The following is a 22,780-nucleotide window of genomic DNA, read 5'->3' on the forward strand; positions in this document are numbered from 1 at the left end:
CTGCTTTAAGTATATGCCATGACTTGGCCTCCACATCCGTCTGTGGCAATGAATACCACAGACTCACTTCCCTCTGGCTAAAGTGATGTCCATTTTTTCTGAGGCTGTGCCCTCTGGTCCTAGACCACCTCCCCTACTAAAGGAAACATCCTCTCTACATCCACACTATCTAGCCTTTCAATATTCAATAGGTTTCCATGAGATCCCCCCTCATTCTTCTAAACTCTAGTGAATACAGGCCCAGAGCCATCAAACACTCCTCATATATCATTCCCGAGATCATTCTCGTGAGCCTCCTCTGAATCCAATATTGCAACACAGGCATCTGTTTAATTATTTCATTAAACTAAAGGATCAAATAAATGCAGGGATGTATTAAATATTTGAGAATTTAAGTCATACTCCTTTATCTTCTGCTTCCCAAGCATCCTTCCAAGGTATACTGGCTTTATACATGTGAGTGCACAGACAAAGGGGAAAATTTCTTCGGTAATTGCATGGGGAGAGGTTAACTAGCATGGAAACTGGAACTCTTGTGGAATAGAAACTGTATCTCATTGTGCTATAGCTTCTTAAAACCCCGGTTGATTGAGTAATCCTAACACACTGCTGTGTTGTCAGAGTTTGCAAACTGGCAGTGAGTGCAAATCTTGCAGGGCTCAGTCTGTCTGACTGCATGAAGTGTACAGTTTGGAACACCCTATATGTCCTGTGGTTTGCAGCATAGTCCATTTTGTAGAGAATGTTGACTACACCCAGAGGCCACTTTATAAGGTACACCTGTTTACCTGCTTGTTAATCCAAATATCTAATCAGCCAACCATGTGGCAGCAACTCAGTGCATCAACGCATGCAGGAATGGTCAAGAGGTTCAGTTGTTGTTTAGACCAAAACATCAGAATGTGGGAGAAATGTGATCTGAGTGACTTTGAGCAAGGAATGATTGTTGGTGCCATTCAGGGTGAATTGAGTACCTCAAAAACTGCTGAACTCCTGGGATTTTTCACTCACAACAAGCGAAGTACAAAGTACAAAGTAAATTTATTATCAATGTACTTATTCAAAGATTCAAAGTACATTTATTATTAAAGAATGTATAAATTATACAACCTTGAGATTTGTTAGCTTACAGGCAGCCACATACATATAGCACCATATACAACCCTGAGATTTGTTTTCTTGCGGGCATACTCAAAACATCCAAAAAGCATAATAGAATCAATGAAAGACTGCACCCAACAGGACGGACAAACTACCAATATGCAAAATATAACAAATTGCAAATACAAAATAAAAAAAGAAATAATAATAATAATAAAAATCAAGAACTTGAGATGAAGAGTCCTTGAAAATGAGTCCATAGGTTGTGGGAACATTTTAATGATGGGGCAAGTGAAGTTGAATGAAATTATTCCCTCTGGTTTGAGAGTCAGACGGTTGATCCTGAACCTATTGGTGTGGGACCTGAGGCTCCTGACCCTTCTTCCTGATAGCAGCAGCGAGAAGTGAGCATGACCTGGGTGGTGTGGGTCCTTGATGATGGAAACTGCTTTCCTGTAGCAGCGCTCCGTGTAGATGTGCTCAATGATGTGGGAGAATGAATGACCTCTCACATGGATAACAGCCCGCCGAGAAGTCCCAAAAGGGCCTGAGCTCTTTTAAAACCTCGTACTGCCATCACCAACAAATGAACTCTTGCACTGATTGCAACCCCTCCCCCAAACATTTTGGGCCCCTTATCTGAAAAAGGATGTGCTGGCATTGGAGAGGATTCAGAGGAGGTTCATAAGAATGATCCTGGGGATAGAAATCCAGGAATGATGAGCTAATTGAATGTCTTATTTGTAAGTTAGGCTATCATCAAATTTTATAAAGCCTAGAGCTTCCCTAAATCTTTTCCTCCTCTTCTTAAACTTATGCTCTCTGGTCTTGGTCACCTCTGCCATGTGTCTTACCATCTACCCTCCTTACTTTCATATACCTCTGTCAGACTCCCTCTCCTCTTCAGCTTCTTCTGCTCCAAGGAGAACGAACCCAGGTTATCCCATCTCTCTTTATAAATGAGACATTCTACCAGGCAAACTTCTCTGCACCTTATTCAGAAAAACACAAAATATTCCATCTGTGAATGATTGCTATTAACGGAGGAAGTTTTGTGTTTACTATGGAATCACATGGGTTGTATCGAAGAGTAACACACCACAAAATGCTGGAGGAACTCAGCAGGACAGGCAAAGAAAAGATTAAAGATTAGCTCTATTTGTCACATACGGTGAAATGTGTCAAATCAAATCAGCGAGATTGTGCTGAGCAGCCCACAAATGTTGCTATGCTTCCAACACCAACAGAGCATGCTCACAACTCACGAGTATGTCTTTGGAATGTGGGAGGAAACCAGAGCACCCAGAGGAAACCCACACGTTCTCATGGAGGAGAACATACAAACTCCTTACAGTGGTAGGGAATGAACCACCATCTTACAGCTGGCACGGTAGTAGTTTTCCACCAACTGATAACAGATTATGGAAATAAATAAGCAGCTGACGTTTTGGGCTGGAACCCTTCATCTGGAACAGAAAGGAAAAGGGATGGAGCCACAGTAAGAAAGTGGGGGAAGGGGAACGTGTACATATCGCATTTCTAATGTGCCATACCTAGTTAGGATTGGGTCTATGGGTCACCCCAGCTTTATCAATAGTGAGGCCCAGCATTTGATGGCTGAAGGTGAGGTCAAAGCATTGACAACAATTTCGGCTACATATACTGAATGGATGATCCATCTCAACTTTGTCCCACCGTAGTAGAAGCTCGAAGTTAAAGTCAGTTTTACCAGTTTTGATGATTTTGTTACTTTAATGGAGTGACAGGTTGGAGGCATAAGGCGCTCCTCCCTCTGCTAGCCTGCAGGGCACCCTTGGGCAAGGCATAGCCCCTGGATCAGGGTCATGTGAAGTCATGGGAGCAAGTGACGGATGCTCATATGAGCAGCTGGTGCATGTCACATGTCCTGGTTATGCAACCACTGACGCCAGGCAATCTCTGAACAGTATTGTTAATGGCTTGTAAAGGCACTTCCCAGAAGAAGGAAATGGTAAAGCAATTCTATAGAAAAACTTACCAAGAACAATCATGGTCATGGAAAGACCATGATCACCTACGTCATATGACATGGCACATAATGCCAACACAGATGCCTTGTGCAGGAAGGCACAGAGTCGACTGTACTTCCTTAGAAGGTTGGCGTCATTCAATGTCTGTAGTGAGATGCTGAAGATGTTCTATAGGTCAGTTGTGGAGAGCGCCCTCTTCTTTGTGGTGGTGTGTTGGGGAGGAAGCATTAAGAAGAGGGACGCCTCACGTCTTAATAAGCTGGTAAGGAAGGCGGGCTCTGTCGTGGGCAAAGTACTGGAGAGTTTAACATCGGTAGCTGAGCGAAGGGCGCTGAGTAGGCTACGATCAATTATGGAAAACTCTGAACATCCTCTACATAGCACCATCCAGAGACAGAGAAGCAGCTTCAGCGACAGGTTACTATCGATGCAATGCTCCTCAGACAGGATGAAGAGGTCAATACTCCCCAATGCCATTAGGCTTTACAATTCTACCGCCAGGACTTAAGAACTTTTTTTTAAAAGCTATTATTAATGCTTTTTGAGATAGTGATTTAGATGCATATCATATTTTTTACTGAGTTAAGTATTGTATGTAATTAGTTTTGCTACAACAAGTGTATGGGACATTGGAAAAAAGTTGAATTTCCCCATGGGGATGAATAAAGTATCTATCTATCTATCTATCTATCTAATGATGATGATAATGAATGGAGCAGTATGTGTACAATATTTACAAGCAGTGCCCCAACCCACACACACACTTATGTCTCTATAATGCTCACAAGTCATGTGATGAAACTAACCTTCCCCCTTGCTCCAGGGACAAGGAGCTCTCTCAGAGAGGCTAAGAAGCTTCAGCATGCAAGACCTAACGATGATTCGAGGAGAGAGCATCGATGATCCCACTGAACAGATAAGCAGTGCACAGAGCCAAGCCCAGAGTACACCACGGAACATCACAGAGACAGTTGATAACTCGGGTAAGCATTCGTTCAAATAAGCTTCACGCTTACCGGGAGATTGTAAATGCAAGGCAATCTTCAATAAAGCCAATAAGGAAATAAGGAGAAATCTCCTAAATCAAAGAGTGGTGAGAATATAAAATGTGCTATATTGTGGTTAACTTGCATTGATTGGAGGACCTAGATAAACATGAGGAAAAGAAAACACACAGAAGGGCATGTTTGGTCAGTAAGGTGTGAGGCAGTGTACTTGGTTATTAAACTGTTGGGCTAAGAAGACTGTTTCCGGGCTGGGCCCCTTCACCCGAGTTGTCGATATAGATTATAAATAATTGAGACCCCAGTAATGATCCTGTGGCACCCCACAGGAAACGATCTTTTTAACCCAAGTTTATTTTCTGTTCGTTAACGGGCAACCACAGTACCGGTTAGCATGACTCAATTACACCTCTGGGTGTTCCAGAGTTCGGAGTTCAATTCCAGTGCCGTTCTGTAAGGAGTCTCTGTACGTCGTCCCTGTGGAGTGTGTAGATACACCCCCCCCCACCCCCCCCCACCCCGGGTGCTCCAGTTTCCTCCACAGTCCAAAGATGTAGTGGGTAATTTAATTGGTCATTGTAAATTGTTCCATGATGAGGTTATTAGGTTGGGGTTAATGGGGTTTGTTGGGGGTTGACGGGGTGGTGTAGCTCGAAAGACCGGAGGGGTCTATCCACGCTGTATCACTACATAGAAATAATATGAAACAGTGGAATAATCCTGCACATCCTGTTGGCATCCTTAACCAGAAACTTTATTATAATCTTTTCAACATTTTCCTGTTTCTTTACCCTGTAGGTTGAGTCCTTTGCCAGCTTTTCCTTTCATTTTGTTTCTGTTTATAATTTTCCCAATAAATTCGTCATTGCCCACTTTCACCACTGGATGTTACAATCAGAATTCTGAAATCCTGATAGTTAATTTCTGTTGCTGGTTATATGGGAGGGTGAGGAAAACGGAGGGAGACATAAAAGGGATTTAGTTATCTGTGCTACGCTTGCCACGCCCATCTTTGCCCAAATGGAGAGAACGTTCCAAGTGCTCCTGCCACGTTTTGTCACCCTGCAACCTTATCCTTCAATCTCTCTGAATTATGGAGGACAGCATGTGTATAAATGTCTCTCTCCACCAGACTTCATCATGATTATCATGACTCCAGTATTTCTACTTTTTTTAAATGTTTCTTAATTGTACATTTTTTTGTGTTCAGTCGCTGAGCAGCAGTGAACTGTCTGATTGGCCTATCAAAGTTCTCTTTGGGAACTAGCTGACTTGATCAGCATTTCTGATCTGGCTATTGTTCACGATTGCACTTAATATAATAATTAAAAAAACATCCAGATGGCGGCTGCTAGACGTTGCTGAGGTGATTATCAGCCTCTACGCATTGTTCGCCAGAGAAGAATTTTGTAGAAACTTCCCTGGCCTTGTGTAAGCTTTGTAATTCTGTTCCAGAACTGGGATAACTGAATCCTTGAGTATTCCTTGAACATCCAAAATGGAATGGCAACTTTTTTGATGTATCAAATCATTGACCCAAGTATCTTTCAAGAATCAGCAGATTCTGGAATGGTTGCAGAGGACTGTAAAATTGCAAATGCCACTCCACTTTTTAAGAAAGGAGGGCAGCAAAAGCCAGAAAAGTATAGGCCTATTAGCCTAACTTCAGTGGTTGGGAAGGTGTTGGAGTCCATTGTTAAGGACAAGGTTTCTGATAAAATAGGCCGGAGTCAGCATGGTTTACTTAAAGGGAAATGTTGCTTGACAAATCTTTTGGAATTCATTGAGGAAATAATAGACAGACAGACAGACATACTTTATTGATCCCGAGAGAAACTGGGTTTCGTTACAGCCGTGCCAACCAAGGATAGTGTAGAAATATAGCAATAGAAAACTATAAATAATTAAATAATAATAAGTTAATCATGCCAAGTGGAAATAAGTCCAGGACCAGCCTATTGGCTCAGGGTGTCTGGCACTGACACAGGCAGGATAGTCTGTTGTTTACTTGGATTTTCAGAAGGCCTTTGACAAGGTGCTGCACTTGAGACTGCTAAACAAGACCAGAGCCCATGGTGTTACAGGAGAGATACTTTCATGGATAGAAGATTGGCTGACTGGCAGGAGACAAACAGTGGAGAACTTTTCTGGTTGGCTGTTGATGATTAGTGGTGCTGTGCAGAGATCAGTGCTTGGACCATTTCTTTTCATGTTATTTGTCAATGATTTGGATGACAGATTTGATGACTTGGTTTATGGACTTTGGTGTCCGCAAAAATGGAGGTTGATAGATTCTTGATTCGTAAGGGTATCAAAGATTACTGGGAGAGGGCAGGAGAATGGGGTTGAGAGGGGTAATAAATCAGCCATGATGTAATGGCAGTGCAGACTTGATGGGCTGAACAGCGTAACCCTATTCCTATGTTGTATAGTCTTATGTCGCAGTAGCATCAGGTCAGGTCCCTACAAAAGAGCGTGAGATTGTTTAAAAACAAGTGTGAAACCACAAAAGGGCAGTTTCCACCTGTCAGCAGTATCTTTGTAGCATTGTGCGACTTAGAAAAAATTGTCAGCCCTTAAAGGTACAATCCCATGTAAAGATTGACAGCCCTTAAAGGTACAATCCCCATGAAAAGATTGTCAGCCCTTAAGAATACAAGCCCTGTGAAAAGATTGTCAACCAATAATAACCTATTTCCTTGGGATATGGGAAGAAACTGGAGCACCCTGAGGAAAGACGTGGGGTCACAGGGAGAACGTAAAGACTCCTTACAGACAGGTGCAGGAATGGAACCTGGGTCACTAGCACTGTAACAACGTTACACTGACCGCTAGCTACCATGCCAACCCCCCTCCCCAAATTGTGTTTTCCATACTGTGTTATTGTATTGTTGTAAATGATCCCAAATGGCTTTGAAAGTGCATTCACAGTTTCTATGTAGAAACACCTCATGCAGCAAGATCCCCACACTCAGCAATGAATTGAATGATCAATTTATGACCAGAATGACTGACTGCTATTGGGATTTGGTTTTGATTAATGGTTATTTGCAAATTCAGGTGATGCTTTAATTTTGATGCTATACCTTTTCCATTGCTGTTCCTTTTTCCTCCAGTTTTTAAAAATGGCATCATATTCAATATAATAACAGGTGAGTCATAAACTGCTGGGATTAGGCAATGGAACTCATCCTGGGCTCATTCTGTGTGTCTGAGCCATTGACTGTGCTGACTAACCTGTTGGCTATTATGGCATTGTACTAAAGGATGAATTGCTATGGTAAAGCTAACACTAACGTGATCTTAGGTCTTTCCAATGCCTTTCTGAAATAACGGCCCTAAAGTCTCTACAGTAAAATGCATTGCTTAAGGTATCCATAGGTTATAAAGCATGTGCTTGATATCTAACCAGACCAGAATTTATCTAATTTGAATATCTTATTCCATTGTCTTAGCTGTCCAGTCCTACATTCTCTACATGCTCTCTTCTCACTGCTACCATCGGGCAGGAGGTACAGGAGCCTTAGTTCCCACACTCCAGGTTCAGGAACAGTTATTACCCAACAACACTCCTGAACCAGCATGGATAACTCCTCAACACTGAACTGATTCCACAACCCACAGACTCACTTTTAAGGATGCTACAACCCATGGTCTCAGTTTTATTATTTTTAATTTTTTATTAGCACAATTTGTCTTCTTTTGCACATAGTTTGGTTGCCAGTCTTTGTTTATGTATAGCTTTTCATAAATTCTGTTGTATTTCTTTATTTTCCTGTAAATTCCTGCAAGAAAATTAATCTGAAGGTCATATATGGTGACATATGCGTAGTTGATTATAAATTTACTTTGACTTTGAATCATACTGCACAGGGGGAGGCCACCAACCCATTGTACATCTGCTGGAAGTAGGAATTATCCACCTCACTGTCCTAAGCAGGTCACTTTGCCTTTTTTTCCCCATGTATAAGCTTTTTATCTAATTTTCTTTTGAAAGTTCCAACAGAATAATACAGTCTAGATCATGGAAACTTGCTGCAGAAAACCATTTCTCCTCCCCTCCTTATGAAGGTTGGTCACCAATGGACACTGGTGAGGACATGTCCAAATGAGCCCTCAGTGTTTAAATAAACTGCCCCTGCTGATATGCGTGGAAGTGGCTCCACAGCCAGAGAGTGGCTGATGCTGTTGGGGGTTTATCTGCCAAGTAATGAGTGGCTGCCAGTGACGAGTGGTGTTCTGCTGGAGTTGGTGTTTGGACTGCTTTCTTTCACGTTATATGTCAATGATTTGGATGACGGATTTGATGGCTTTGTGGCTAAGTTTGCGGACAATACGAAGATAGATGGAGGGGCAGGTAGCGTTGAGGAAGCAGAGAGACTGCAGAGGATCTTAGATAGACTGGGGGAATTAGCAAAGAAGTGGCAGATGGAATATAGTGTAGGGAACTGTATTGTTATGCACTTCAGCAGAAGGAATAAATTCAAAAATTGGAGGTGCAAAGGTACTTGGGAATCCTAGTGCAGGTTAACTTGCGGGTTGAGTTAGAGGTAAGAAAGGCAAATGCAAAGTTATCATTCCTTTGAAGAGGACTGAAGTGTAAAAGCAAGGATGCAAGCTGAGGCTTTATTAGACACTGGTCAGACCACACTATGAATATTGTGAGAAGTTTTGGGTGCCTTAGATAAGAAAAGATATGCTGGCTTTGGAGAGGATCCAGAGAATGTTTATGAGAATGATCCCAGGAATGAAAGGATTAATATATGAAGAGTGTTTGATGGCTCTGTACCTGTAATTGCTGAAGTTTAGAAGAATGAGGGAGGATCTCATTGAAACGTGACATGTTCAGGACAACTTTGTGGGCCAAAGGGCCTGTATTGTGCTGTAGGTTTTCTATGTTTCTATGATGCTGGAGCAGGGATCCAATTGCAGACCAATTACCGTGCACACAGTGATACTAATTGAGTAACAAATCTCGAGGTGCAAACAAAGTTGGCATCAAAGTTCAGGCAGAGACCAAAACATTCAGAGAAATCCAAAAACCAGAATCAGGAAACAGGCAGAGTCAATATTCAGACGGATAAAGTGCAAATACGATGCTGGAAAGGCTCAGAAAAATTCACTGGCATAATCTAGCAACAAACAGGTGAAAACACAGGGCTGAAATACACTGAGCAATAAACAGAGAGGTAGATGATAGGTGGAGCACAATGAGGCACAGGTGGCAGCAATACAGGTAATAATGAGAAACAGGTGAGAGGCAGAGTAGAGCAGGGGCGGGGACAGGAGCGCATGCAGCATGAAAACAAACTAGAACACATGGCAATACAAAACCACAGACTGACGGCTGGGGGGAAAGCACACAAAAAGACAAAGTTCAACTGGAGGTACTGAGAAACCTACTGAATATTGAAAGGTCTAGATAGAGTGAGTGTGAAGAGGATGTTTCTCATAGTGGGGGAGTTTAGGACAAGAGGGCACAGCCTTAGAATAGAGCGACTGCCTATTAGAACAGAGCTGAGGAGGAATTTCTTTAGCCAGAGGGTGGCAAATATGTGGACTTCATTGCCACAGACAGCTGTGGAGGCCAAATCATTTGGTATATTTAAAGCAGGGATTGATAGGTCCTTGCTTAGTCAGTGCATCAAAGGTTATGGGAGAAGGCAGGAGAATGGGGTTGAGAAGGGTAATAAATCAGCCATGATGGAATGGTGGAGCAGACTCGATGGGCTGAATGGCCCAGTTCTCTCCTATGTCTTATGGTTTTATGGTAATGGTATAAAAGACACAATCACAAATATTTTATGATTAAAGGATGGAAAATAAAGCTTGACGGTCCAAACACTAAATTGGGATTGCCACTATTGAAATGTATTTGGAGAAAGAGCCAAGAGCCTGAATTACATCTGTGTAGTAGAACAGGAGAGGGTATCCTAGAATCTTTTACCAGGTGTTATGCAGATAGGAGCTCTTTAACAATAAACCATGCATCTGGCCCTCATCAGGAGGATCAGGTAACTGTTCCCAAGAGGAGAAGAGTGTTGCATTGACTTCCTTCTCAAGCATGCCAAGATGTTCAATGACGTGATTCAGGTGCAACACCTACAAAGTGCTGGAGGAACTTAGCAAGTTGGGCAGCGTCCATAGAGAGGAATAAACAATCAACGTTTCGGGCCAAGACTTGTAATTAGGACCTATCCTTATCAGAAATAGTTCTGATGAAGGGTCTTATCCCAAAAGGTTGACTATTTATTTCTCTCCAGTGATGCTGCTGGTCTGCTGAGTTCCTCCGGTATTTTTTGTGTGTTACTCTGGATTTCCGGCATCTGCAAAATCTCTTGTGTTTCTGAGGAACTTTCCATTGCCTCTGTCAAAGATTGTAAATAACTTTCAGTGCAGTGTAGGTCTGAGTTATTGAATTGAATTGACTTTATTTCTTACATCCTTCACATTAAGGACAGAAGTTGTATCTATTCTTGTCAAGCAGGAAGTTCCAAAAGAGAATGTGAGTGACATACTATTTTGCAAACAAGGCTGAAAATTATACTTAAGCCAAAACACCAAAGATGCTGGAAATCCAAAACAGCATCTTCCACCTCCTATGTTCCAGGACATCCTCCTCTAGACAGGGACACAGCAACCCCTGGGACAAAATATTGAGATCAGCAATTTCAGCATTTTCCCACCGTTTCAGGGAACCCCCTTTTGTGGTTGTTTCTTTGTTTCAATTTGTCAGTGAATCATTTTGTCCCAACAATTACTTTTTAAAGTAATTATTACCTTGATAACTTTGGTCTGCATTCTGTCACAGACATTCCCTCTCCAATTTGGCAGCATGGACTCTGACTTCTCCAACTTTTGGTAAATTTCTTCTCCGTCTCTTTTCTTTTCTGCCTGATCTGTCCAGCTCCCATCAGTCCCCTCCTCCACCCCCTCCACCTCCCATCATCCACCCACTCCTCCTACGAGTTGCCCCCATCACCTCTCTCCCCTTTTCCTCTGCTCCACCTTTTACTCCTATCAGATTCCAACATCTTCAGCCCCTTGTCACTTCTCAGCTTTTGGCACTGTTCCCAGTCTCCCTCCCCCATCTGTCTGTTATCCCCCTCTCACTTGGATCCACCTGTATCCTTCCTGCTCTTTCCCATCTCTTCCCTACACCACTCTGTACTGCTAATTGTCACTTGATCTTTCAGTCCACTTGGAAGTTCTTGGCCTGAAATGTTGACAGTCCCCTTCTCTCTATAGATGCTACCTGACTTGCTGAACCACTCCAGATTCCAGCAGCTGCAGTCTCAATTTTCTCCATTCCCTTCTGTCCTCTCCACCTCCCCATTTCTGCAACTTCAAACATGATTAATTTCTCACTTTACCTGCTCTGACTCAGAAGATCAATTCTATTTCCCACTGATGCTACCTGATCAGCTGAGAGCTGCCAATGCTTTCTTTCTAGAAAGAATATGCTGAGTCGATTCAATGTATTGGCAGTGACCAGCTGCATTTTCTGTAGCATAAGTAGTTTAATTTTACAAGATTTCCATTATTTTCTGGAGTGCTACTGTGTCTCAGATTAAGATCACTGTCATGTCTCTCACAGTCAGTTTTGCAAAGGAATAAATACTATTGGAAAGTTCAGGTGCAGCTTAATTTAAACGTTAAATGTAAAGAACATAAGAACATCAGTAATAGGAGTAGGAGTTGGCCATCTGGTCCGTCGAGCCTGCTCCACCATTTAATAAGGTCATGGCTGATCTGGCCATGGACTCATCTCCACCGACCTGACTTTTCCCCAGAACCCTTAATTCCCCTACAATGCAAAAGTCTATCCAACTTTGCCTTGAGTATATTTACTGAAGTAGCCTCCACTGCTTCATTGGGCAGAGAATTCCACAGATTCACCACCCTCTGCAAAATGCAGTTCCTCTGCATCTCCATCCTAAATCTACCCCTCTGAATCTTGAGGCTACATCCCATAAAGGGAAGAATAATCATCCAGTCACTGCTCTACATAGCAGCTGGGGAAGGGGAAGGAGTTTCTGCATTAAGGGAAGAGCCTTGTTAGAGGGAGATACAAGAGATTGTGCAGATAGAGATATCCTTGAAAATCGCACACAAAATTCTAGAAGGTTGAAAGAGTACAGAAAAAATTTACAAGGATGTTGCTGGGATTTGAGGATCTAGTTCATAGGGCGAGATTGAATAGGTTAGAACTTTATTCCCTGGAATGCAGGAGAATGAGGGGTGATTTGATAGTGGTATACAAAATCATGGGCGGTATAGACATGGTAAATGCAAGCAAGGTATTTCCACTGAGTTTGGGTGAGACTACAACCGGAAGTCGTGCGTTAAAGGTGAGAGGTGAAATGTCTAAGTGGGAACTTCTTCATTCAGAGGGTGGTGAGAATGTGGAATGAGTGACCAGTAGAAGTAGTGGATGCGGGTTTGAATTCAACTTTTAAGAGAAGTTTGGATAAGTACATGGATGGCAGGGATATGGATGGCTTTGGTCTAGGTGCAGATCAATGGGACTAGGCAGAATAATATTTCGGTACGGACTAGATGGGCTGAAGGGCGTGTTTCCATTTTGTGGCTCATCAGCACATCAGACAGCATCTATGGAGGGAGTTGAACAGCCTTGTAAAAGGGAAGTGATAGTAAGTCCAGAGTTAGCAGACTTCCATAAGGGAGACAATGGAGACCCTTGAATTGGCCTTATCAATGATGGATTATATCATAGGAGACAGCCAATGGTACCCATGCTTAACACTACCTCCCCAGTCAAAGTGACATGGGAGCCTGAGGAGTTAATTCGGGCTGCTCTTCATGGTTGTTACAAACTAAGTAAGCAAAATGAATGCATCAGAGAGTCATATTAGAGCTCCTGCGAGGGTGTGAGACCATTGGGGAAGTATTTGTCATTCCCTGGGAGGCAACGCACAGGACTTGCAGAAAATGAGTATCAGCTGATGAATATACCGGCTCTGTCACTGGAAAGCTGGGATAGGATGGGAGCGTGGGAGGGTGCTGAGCAGTGCTTTCTCCTGAGGCCTGGAATCGAGGAGAGGCGCACTGTATGGCAGCCTCCTGTAACTCCCGGTTTGGCCTTCACAACCAACACTACTGTGAGATGTGAGCAACTATGAAAGAAGCTCCTGGAACTGGTGATAGACTTTGGGATTAGGAAACGGGAGTGATGGTAGTTTCAGGCTTGGCATTCTGGGAAGGGGGCAGCAGCTCTCAATCAGTAGAGTGGGTGCACCAGAGACCCATGGTCCTTGGAGTCTTCAGCATCTGTCCCTTAACTGGTGAATGATCAAATCTTACGTAACATAGCAAATGTTTCTGCATTGCATACCAGCCATAACTTTGAATTACGCATATTCATACATTACTTTCCAGTGCAGCCATTTGGCCCAATGAGCAGATGTATGCCTTTGCCAATTGACACCAGTCCCAAACCCTCCACTTATTTCTCTGTAACATCTTCCCCCTCACATTCCCATCAGACTGACACATTCTCCCACCACGCATTAACTTACTGCTGCCAGTTCAGCACTTTGGGAGGTGGGAGGAAACCAGAGCACCTTGAGGAAAGCCAAGCAGACACAGGGAGAACGTGGAAATCCCACATCAGAGGTCAGGATTGCATCTGGATCTGTGAGGGAGCAGCACTATAATCAATGTCCCACTTTACCGCCCAAGAATGAAGCAGCTTGCGATGGAATTAACAACTACGTGCTGACAAGACTGAAATTAACTGACTGCTGAAGTGTGTCTGCTTATAGATTTTAATAAGTGCTCACATAATGGTTTTAATTAATAAATGCCAAGGCAAATGGAAATTCTCAATGATCTGATTCACAATCCCTTTTTTTTAACCATTGAAGAATTGATACTCAAATAGAGCATTAAACATAGAACAGTACACCAGAGTACTGGCCCTTTGGCCCACAATGTTGTGCTAACCTTTGAAGCCCCTTCATATTCCATCTAATCCTTCCCTCATACATAGCCCATAACTCACATTTTTTCTTATAAGAGACTTTTATATGTCTCTAATGTGTCAGCCTCTACCATTACTCTCAGTAGGACATTCCCTGTGCAAGAAAAACGATGGCTGACAATTCCCCTAAACATTCCTCCACTCACCTCAGAAAGATGTCCTCTAAATAATTGAAAAGAATCAGTATTTGAGGAATACTTTATAATGAAATAAACTTTGAATTAGGCTTAAAATATGCCAGATCCCAACATCGGATTGTGTAGTTTGTGTAGTTGCAACTTGTGTAGTTTGGATAGTGAAACTTGGGATAGTGAAACTTACACTTTGGGAGTAAGCCAAAGGTGAATTTATGGTTATGTGTTTCCTTTAAATCTTACAGAAAATGTCTTGGATATGCCTGCAGCTTTTTTCCATTCTGATTTCTAACTTAAGTCCAACTTCTGTTTGAGAACAACACACACTAAATACTGGAGGAACTCAGCAAGTCAGGCTGCATCTACGGAGGGGAATAAACAGTTGGCATCAGGCCGAGACCTACTCATTGGGATGTCAATTGTTTATTCCCCTCCATGGATACTGCCTGACTTGCTGAGCTCCTCCAGTATTTTGAACATGTTGCTCAAGATATCCCGCATCTGCAGAATCCCTTATGTGCAGTTCTAGATTTGCTCCCATTCCATCCTGCTTTCACCTCTTGGGTTAATATTAGATCTTTCCATGTTTCACCCATTACATCTTCACTATCCCATATTTTTAAACAGTACCCTTTGATAGTTAAAAATGAATTTTTTGATTTTTAAAAATGAAAATGCTCTGCTGTTTGAGTTATTACAACATGACATTCTTCCCATGTTCACCAACTAAACTCATGATTCTTTCCCCTAACAAACATGGTGCATTGTTTTTTTTTACTGTTATAGTAGGATTGGCATTCAAACAGGTTCCTTGGGCTCACTGCATGATTGCTCTGCCCACTGCATGGCTGACATAGAGGCATAGATACCAAGAGATATCCTTCAAATTCTGAACATTCAAATTTTACTTTTCCAGGATGGCACCCCTTCAGTTCAATGGCCTGAGTAAACAACTTTAAAGAAATATTCAATTTCTGTTCTGATTTTCACCCAATCTTTTAGTTTTTATTTTGAAATATAAGGAGAGGTTTAGGAAAACTCAACCATATCTTGCTTTGTCTCCCTCAATAAGTGGCCCTGGCTTGTCCCTAAAGCTTTCAGAATAACCTACTCTGAGTTGCATTGAGGTAGTGCTCGTGTTGCATATGATGTTCTCTCAAGGGGTCATTCCCTTAATGGAGAACGCCTGTGTGTGACTTTGTTTAACTTGGGGAGGCTGATGCACAGACTGGGGCTACAGTCCAGTGGCATTATCCAAGATGACAGGGGACCCTTCTCTGCTGCAGGCTTCCTCTGCCTTCACTGCTCTTGTGATAGGTCATCATCTTCCACTAGCTCTACCACTGAGGTCTTGGTTGGATCGCTCTTTGTCTGGAACCTTGGCCTTTACCTTACCACCATGGGTGATCCTAACAGGAGCTAAACTCCAGACAGTATCATTCTCGGGACCTCAGGAGCTCACAGGCCTCTCCGCCAAGACAAGGTGAAGGTCCTCGGACATCACCTAGACTGATGTGACCAACCTCTGCCTAGGTGACGTATGGGCACTGCAATTGAATGGCCACCAAACAGAACCAAATAGAGCTATTGTGTGTTCTCCTGCTGGCAGAGTTAGTGTCTGGGGAGGGGTCTTGGGCTGGAAAGTTGATCAACAACATGTGTAACCAAACTGCAAGGAGCCAGGTGCACCTGGAGTTTGGCATAATTATTGCAAATGTAATAATGGCTTTCTCTTTTTCTTTTTCTGCCTGTTTAATTTGTCCGTTCATTCTTCATCAACGCAATGGAATGTTGTGTAAGTTTTTCCAGTCTGCATGAACTGCCTTTGGCTCAAGAAGCATAAAAGTAGGTCTCTGATGTCCGCTCTGTTGTATACCTGCTGAGCATTACTGCTTGTGTGGCACTGCCAAGCAGGATTAGTGCTTCAGTCACTGTGAGAGTCCAGTGCTTAAGGAATGCTGACATAACGATTTCACTTTAATGCACTGGGCTGTCAATATTCTATTTTATGACATACTTTTGAAATGGATAATCCAATACACTCAAACTATTTGTCAGTGAATTTTTGAAAGTGTTTTTGGAACAATCTGCCAATGATTAAATGATGTTCTGTTACTCTATAAATTCATCATGTCTTTATCAAACTCATTCAAGAGCACTGCCTTGATTGTACAATGGAGTAAACATGCTCGTGGCTTGCTGTGATCAGCTGTGCACACTGCTGTCTTTGATGCTCATGCAGTCAGCTTGACTTCAAATCCTCCCTGCTGGTGCAGCAAGCTGGCATTTTCACTCTGAGCAGAGTTGTGTGTTTACAACTGCGGTCAACCCGGGGCCTGATTACTTGTCTGATTAGACAAAGCTACCATTCCCAATGCTTGGATTATTTTATTGGGTAAATTGTTTGTTTTTTTGTGTAATTGGGCATCTTCTCCAATTTGCCTCTCATCCCTCTTAAAGCATGAACAGTTTTTTAAAAATATTGTTCACACAAGCTGGAAGAGAATGGCACTGTAAAGGATCTGTATCTCAGGAACACTCATAAGAACTTGAGTGAAAGCACGTGGCCCCAGCACAGATCTTCACCTTTCAGTATCGGCCTTTCACAATCGGCCTTCCACATCAGGGCAAAGAAATCCACGAATTTTATAGCCTTCAATATATTCAATGACTGAGCATTTGGGGCCCTCTCAGACAGTGAATTCCAAAGATTCACAAACATTTGATTGCTTTATTATTGTCACATGATGTGCCAAGCTACAGTGAAAGCCTTTAGCTTTTTTGTGCCATCCAGACAGATCACTGAAGAAGTGAGAAGGAAAACAGACTGCAGAATATGGTGTTGCATTTGCAGAGGAAGTGCAGTGCAGGCAGACAGATAAAATGCAAGAACCATGACAAGTTAGACTGGGAGATCAAGAGTTCGTCCCTTAGTGTATGAGAGGTCCGTTGGAGAGTCTGAGGTCAGCGGGATAGAAGCTGTCCTTGAGTCTGATCGTTTGCGTCCTCACGTCTTTGTATCTTCCTCACATTCAGGTCTAAATATCCCAACTCTTATCCTAAAAGCAGACTGCTGTTTAGTTAATGGGTTTAAAGGCAAAGGAGATTACGTTAAGTTGCTGCATAATATTCAGTGGAATGCTGTGACAGGAAAATTCAACATTGATCATATGCACTAAACTCAAGATAGTAAAGAATGCATTGTGTCTAGACTTTGTCTTTGTTTTAGACAAGGTTACAACATAGATAGGTACATGGAGCTTAGAAAAATAGAGGGCTATGGGTAACCCTAGGTAATTTCTAAGGTAAGGACATGTTCGGCACAGCATTGTGGGCCGAAGGGCCTGTATTGTGCTGTAGGTTTTCTATGTTCTATTTCAGAAGTAGTCTTCAATGTATCATGTGCTTGGTATCCACAACAGAAAACAATTTTGTTTTGTAAAGTATTGTTAACTTAGCTGGGTGTCAGGATTCATCCACTATCTCAGTTTTGTCAGCATTACTTTTAAGCTTTGCCTGGGATTGACAGAACCCAGACAACTGATCAGCATAACTGCATGGCCATGTACAAGCTCTACACCAGCATCTTTCTGCTCGCTCTTTTGTCATGATTTACTAATCAGAATTTATTTCCACAGAATCACTTCTAGTATGTTTAACTTCACTAGCTACCCTTGAGCGTAGAACATAGAACAGTACAGCACCATACAGGCCCTTCAGCCCGCGAAGTTGTGCCTACCTCTCATCTACTTAAGGATCAATCTAATTCTTCCCTCCTACAGAATTATCATCAACATCATTATGTGCCGTGTCATATGACGTAGGTGATCATGCTCTCATGACCATGATTGTTCTTGGCAAATTTTTCTACAGAAGTGGTTTGCCATTGCTTTCTTCAGGGCAGTGTCTTTACAGGATGGGTGACCCCCCCCCCCCCCAGCTATTATCATTACCCTTCAGAGGTTGTCCGTGGATGTAAAACCAGGACTTGTGATATGCACCAACTGCTCATGCGACCTTGCACCAACTGCTCCCATGGCTTCATGTGACCCTGACTGGGGGGGCTAAGCAAGTGCTGCACCTTGCCCAAGGGTGGCCTGTAGGCTAGTGGAGGGAAGGAGCAACTTACACCTCTTTTGGTAGAAACATACCTCCAATCTGCCACCCATCCCTCCTACATAGTCCTCCGTTTTTCTTTTATCCATGTGTTTATCTAAAAGTATCTTAAATGCCTCTGATATATCTCCCTCTATCACCATCCTTGGCAATGCCATTCCATGCACCTACCACACTCTATGTTAAAATCCTACCTATGACATCCTCCCTCGTACACTTAAAGTTATGCCCCTGTGTATTAGGCATTTCTGCCCTGGAAGAAAGTCTGTGGCTGTCCATGTGATCTATGCCTTATAATTTTGTACACTTTTAACAAGTCACCTCTCATCTTCCTTCACTCCAAACCCTCGCTCGCTCAAGCTAAGCTTGTAAAACATCCTGGCAGAATCCTCTGCACCCTCTGTCCACCTTCTTCCTATAATGAGGTGACCAGAACTGAAGTGTGGTTCAGAAGGGTGTTGTGTGTGGAGAGCTTGCACCTTCTGTGTTTCCAGTGTAACACTACTGAGTGTGCTTTGGTTTGGTTGCTAGCAGCACTCCCTTAAAGCAAACAGACAGATCCATTGCTTTATCTTTTGTATCACTCTTCTTCATCCCTTAGCTGGTTAACTGGACATTAAAAGATGATGAAGTAAATATTGATCAGGGCCCAAGGTCAGATGAAGAACAGAGTAAGACTAAAACAGTAGAGCGCTCTGACAATGAGATAACAGGACGCATGCTCCAACAATCCTCTAAACTACTTAGAAAGAGAAGGCAACGCAGTGAGGTAAGTTATGGGACCTGCTACCTGATATTCTGCTTTTGAGCGAGTTAGCAAAAACAAGTCAATCGGGCCTCATCTTTCAATTGTATTTTAGTTATTCAGAGGTACAACATTTGAATAGGTCCTTCCTATCCAACAACCCACACCACCCAAATTAACTTACTAACCCATATGTCTCCGGAATGTAGGAGAAAACCAGAGCACCTAGGGGAAATCGACATGGTCACAGGAAGAACGTACAAACTCCTTACAGGCAGCGGCAGGAATTGAACCCGGTTTGCTGGCACTGCAATCTGTGGTGCTACCCACTACGCTACAGTGCCAGGTCTTCTGAGGGGCTGTATGGCAAGAATTACTTTCCAGCTGGCTAAAATAAATTCAGCTGTGCTAAACAGAAAAACGAAGCTTTTCTTTTATTTCATCAAATTGATCCTTTCAAAAGAAACTGGAAGCTCTTGTCAAGTAAAGCACGACCAACCATACAAATCCATTTTCTGGCTCCTGTTTGTCCCCTTCTTTCCACCCCCAACTTATCTCCTGCTTTATCTCCTCCTTTCTCAATGAGAAACTATGATGTTTGCTTGCTGATGTGGTTACTTTTAGTGATGAAAACAAGGAAGTGCCCTGTCTCATTGCTACCATCAGGAAGGAGGTACAGAAGCCTGAAGGCACACACTCAACAATTCAGGAACAGCTTCTTCCCCCCTGTCATCTGATTTCTGAATGGACATTGAACCCGTGAACACTACCTCACTACCTCTTTTTATTTTTATTTTTGCACTACTTATTTAATTTAACTATTTTATATATACTTACTGTAATTCACAGTTTTTTTCTCTCTATTATTATGTGTTACATTGTACTGCTGCAGCAAAGACAACAAATTTCACAACGTATTGCTGTGATATTAAACCTGATTCTGAAACGTACGGTCATAATTATCAAGTTCCAACTGATGTGGTTCAATTGACCTTCAACCCTGTAAGGGAGAACTTTTATTTGCTGAGCAGCATCTTGAATCAGCAAAGCAGCTGCTGGAGTATTGATTATAAACTGCAGCCCTAAACGAAATAGCGTGGTAAGCCAAGTTTGAGGGAAAATGGCATTTTAAAAATAACTATACAAGGACCAAACATGATCAACAAAGTATATTAGAAAATTACTGACTGTAGCTTATCTAAACACTGAGGTAATTGAAAGGGCATCTGACGACAAGGATTACTTGTGCATGGTCAGTGACTATGTGGTTCAGTAGCAGCTTCTTTAAGACAATGTCAGACTTGCCTTCCCCCTTTTCAAACGAACAGTCTGGACCATGAGCAGAAAAGGAAAATCAACAAACTGAAGAGAGAGGAAACTAGAAATAAAAACAGAAGATGCCAGAATGACTCACCAGGTCGGGCAGTGCCTGCAGAGAGAGAATCAGAGTTAGTGTTTCTGATAAAGCGTCTCTGGGCTGCCTTGCCTGCTGAATTTTCCAGCGTGTCCTTTTTTAATTGCAGGCTGTGAGCTGTTTGGTGGTTTATACCACATCAGGGGGTGACTTGGGTGGGGAGGGGCGGGGTAGAGAGTTCGGGTAGCAGGCAGCCTTCCTGCTACCCCAACCAAGTGACCAAACATACATTCAGAAGGTGAGTACTAACAGTGAGTTTGACCAGTGGAACTGATGCACAATCTTGAGTCCAACTGTGTCCAGTCTGTCACATAGGGGCATGCGACTTTTCCTGATTATTGGATGGTAAATTATATGGGTAAATGGGCTTAGTACTGTCACATGTACCAAGGTAGCGTAAAAGGGCTTTGCTTTGCGTGCCATCCATACAGATCATTTCATCACATCAGTACGTGGAGGTAGTACAGGGGAAAAGCAGAGTGCAGAATAAAGTGTTACAGAGAAAGCGCAGTGCAAGCCATGATGAGAGGTCAAGAGTCTATCTAATTGTTCCAGGGGACCATTCAGTAGCCTTACAACAACGAGGTAGAAGTTTCCCTTCAGCTAGGTGCTGCGTGCTTTCAAGTACAGGTGTCCCCCGCTTTACAAATGGGCACTTTACGCCACCTCGCTTTTACAAAAGACCTACATTAGTAACCTGTTTTCACATTACAAAGAGGATTTTCGCTTTTACGAAAATTTTTCCCATATAAATTAATGGTTCTTCGCTTTACACCATTTCGATTTAAGAAAGGTTTCATAGGAACGCTCTACCTTAGTAAAGGGGGGGGGCACACCTGTATTTGTATCTTCTGTCCGAAGGGAGAGGGGAGAAGAGAGGATGTCTGGGTGGGAGGGGTCTCTGATTTTGCTGGTTGCTTTACTGAGACAGTAAGAAATGTAGACGGAGTCCATAGAGGGGAGAATGTTTTCTACGATGTGCTGAGCTGTGTCCACAGCTGCATTTCTTGCAGTCACAGGCCAAGTAGTTACCCTGCACAACCATGGTGCATCTAGATAACAAGTGCCTCTCCGCCAGTCCTGTTCTTCAACTGTAGGGTGTAACGATATCCCAGACTTTTGTATCTTCTGCCCGATGATCAACTTATATTTTTATGAAACCTTTGTTCGGCTGCCCTTGGAATGGTACGTGCAGCTCTGGATGTGGCGGCTTTGGAAATGGTGCAGGAGAGGTTTACTTAGTTGCTGCCTTGATTAGAGGGTATCAGGTATATGAAGATGTTTGGACAGACATGGGTTGTGTTCTCTGGAGTGTCAGAGGCTGAGGGAAGACCTGGTAGAAGTTTATAAAGTGATGAGAGGCAGAGGTGGAGTGGACAGCCGGAATCTTTTTATTCCAGGGTTAAAATGTTGACTACGAGAGGGCATAGCTTTAAGGGGGAGAAGAGGAAAGTTCAAACAGAATGTGAGGAGCAAAGGTTTTAGAAAGAGACTGCTAGGTGTTTGGAACAGGCTGTCACGGTGGTAGTGGAAACAGATACAGTGGTGTTGTTCAAGAGGCATTTAAATTGGAAAATATAGAGAATGGAGGGATATGGATTATGTACAGAATAAGGGAGGTTTAATTCTCCATCATGTTCAGCAAAGACATCGTGGCCTGTTCCTGTGTGTAATGCTCTATGTTCTACAGTACTGTGCAAAAGTCTTAGGCATATATTTATCTAGCTAGGGAGTCTAAGACTTTTGCACAGCACTGTAATAATATTATGTATTGCACTGTACTGCTGCTGCAAAAAGAATCAAATTTTATGACATATGAGAGCGATGATAAACCTGATTTTGATATGGGTCCATATTGTGGACTGAGAGTGGGAAGGGGGCAGGGAGAGGGGAATCACGGATGGGAAAAGCGTAAGGGAGAGGGGAAGCACCAGAGGGACATTCTGTAATGATCAATAAACCAGTTGTTTGGAATCTAATGACCTTGTCTGGTGTCTCAGGGCTGGTTGTGTCTGCACCCGTACCACCCCCTGCCCCAGCACTCCTTCTCTGCCACTTCTCCCACACCCTTCCCATGGTGCACCACTCTTGCCATTCCTAACATCCTTTGCTCCCGCCAGATTTACAAACTTCCTCTCCGCTTCACGTTGACAAATACAAAAGTATTAGGCACCCTAAATATATATATATATCTATGTGTGTACGTTGCGCAGTACTGTATGTAAGGAAATAACCCTTGCCTTATTTGCCAAGG

General features: G+C 42.8%; 1 protein-coding gene across 9 annotated transcripts in view; it reads left to right on the top strand.

Moving 5' to 3' along the window:
• Positions 1-22,780, top strand: part of LOC140726183 (receptor expression-enhancing protein 1-like) — an 88,289-nt gene that overhangs the window by 56,203 nt on the left and 9,306 nt on the right. For 2 of the 9 annotated variants that reach the window (XM_073042201.1, XM_073042202.1), the window contains 3 exons: positions 3,934-4,093; positions 7,231-7,266; positions 18,991-19,136. In XM_073042201.1, coding sequence (XP_072898302.1) covers positions 3,934-4,093; positions 7,231-7,266; positions 18,991-19,136 — 342 coding nt within the window. Of the gene's footprint in view, positions 1-3,933; positions 4,094-7,230; positions 7,267-15,167; positions 16,827-18,990; positions 19,137-19,736; positions 19,815-22,780 lie in introns of those variants that run through there. The other 7 variants (XM_073042203.1, XM_073042204.1, XM_073042207.1 and 4 more) reach the window with 7 other exon arrangements.

Source organism: Hemitrygon akajei, chromosome 4, assembly GCF_048418815.1.
Source record: "Hemitrygon akajei chromosome 4, sHemAka1.3, whole genome shotgun sequence".
Lineage (NCBI taxonomy): Eukaryota > Metazoa > Chordata > Chondrichthyes > Myliobatiformes > Dasyatidae > Hemitrygon > Hemitrygon akajei.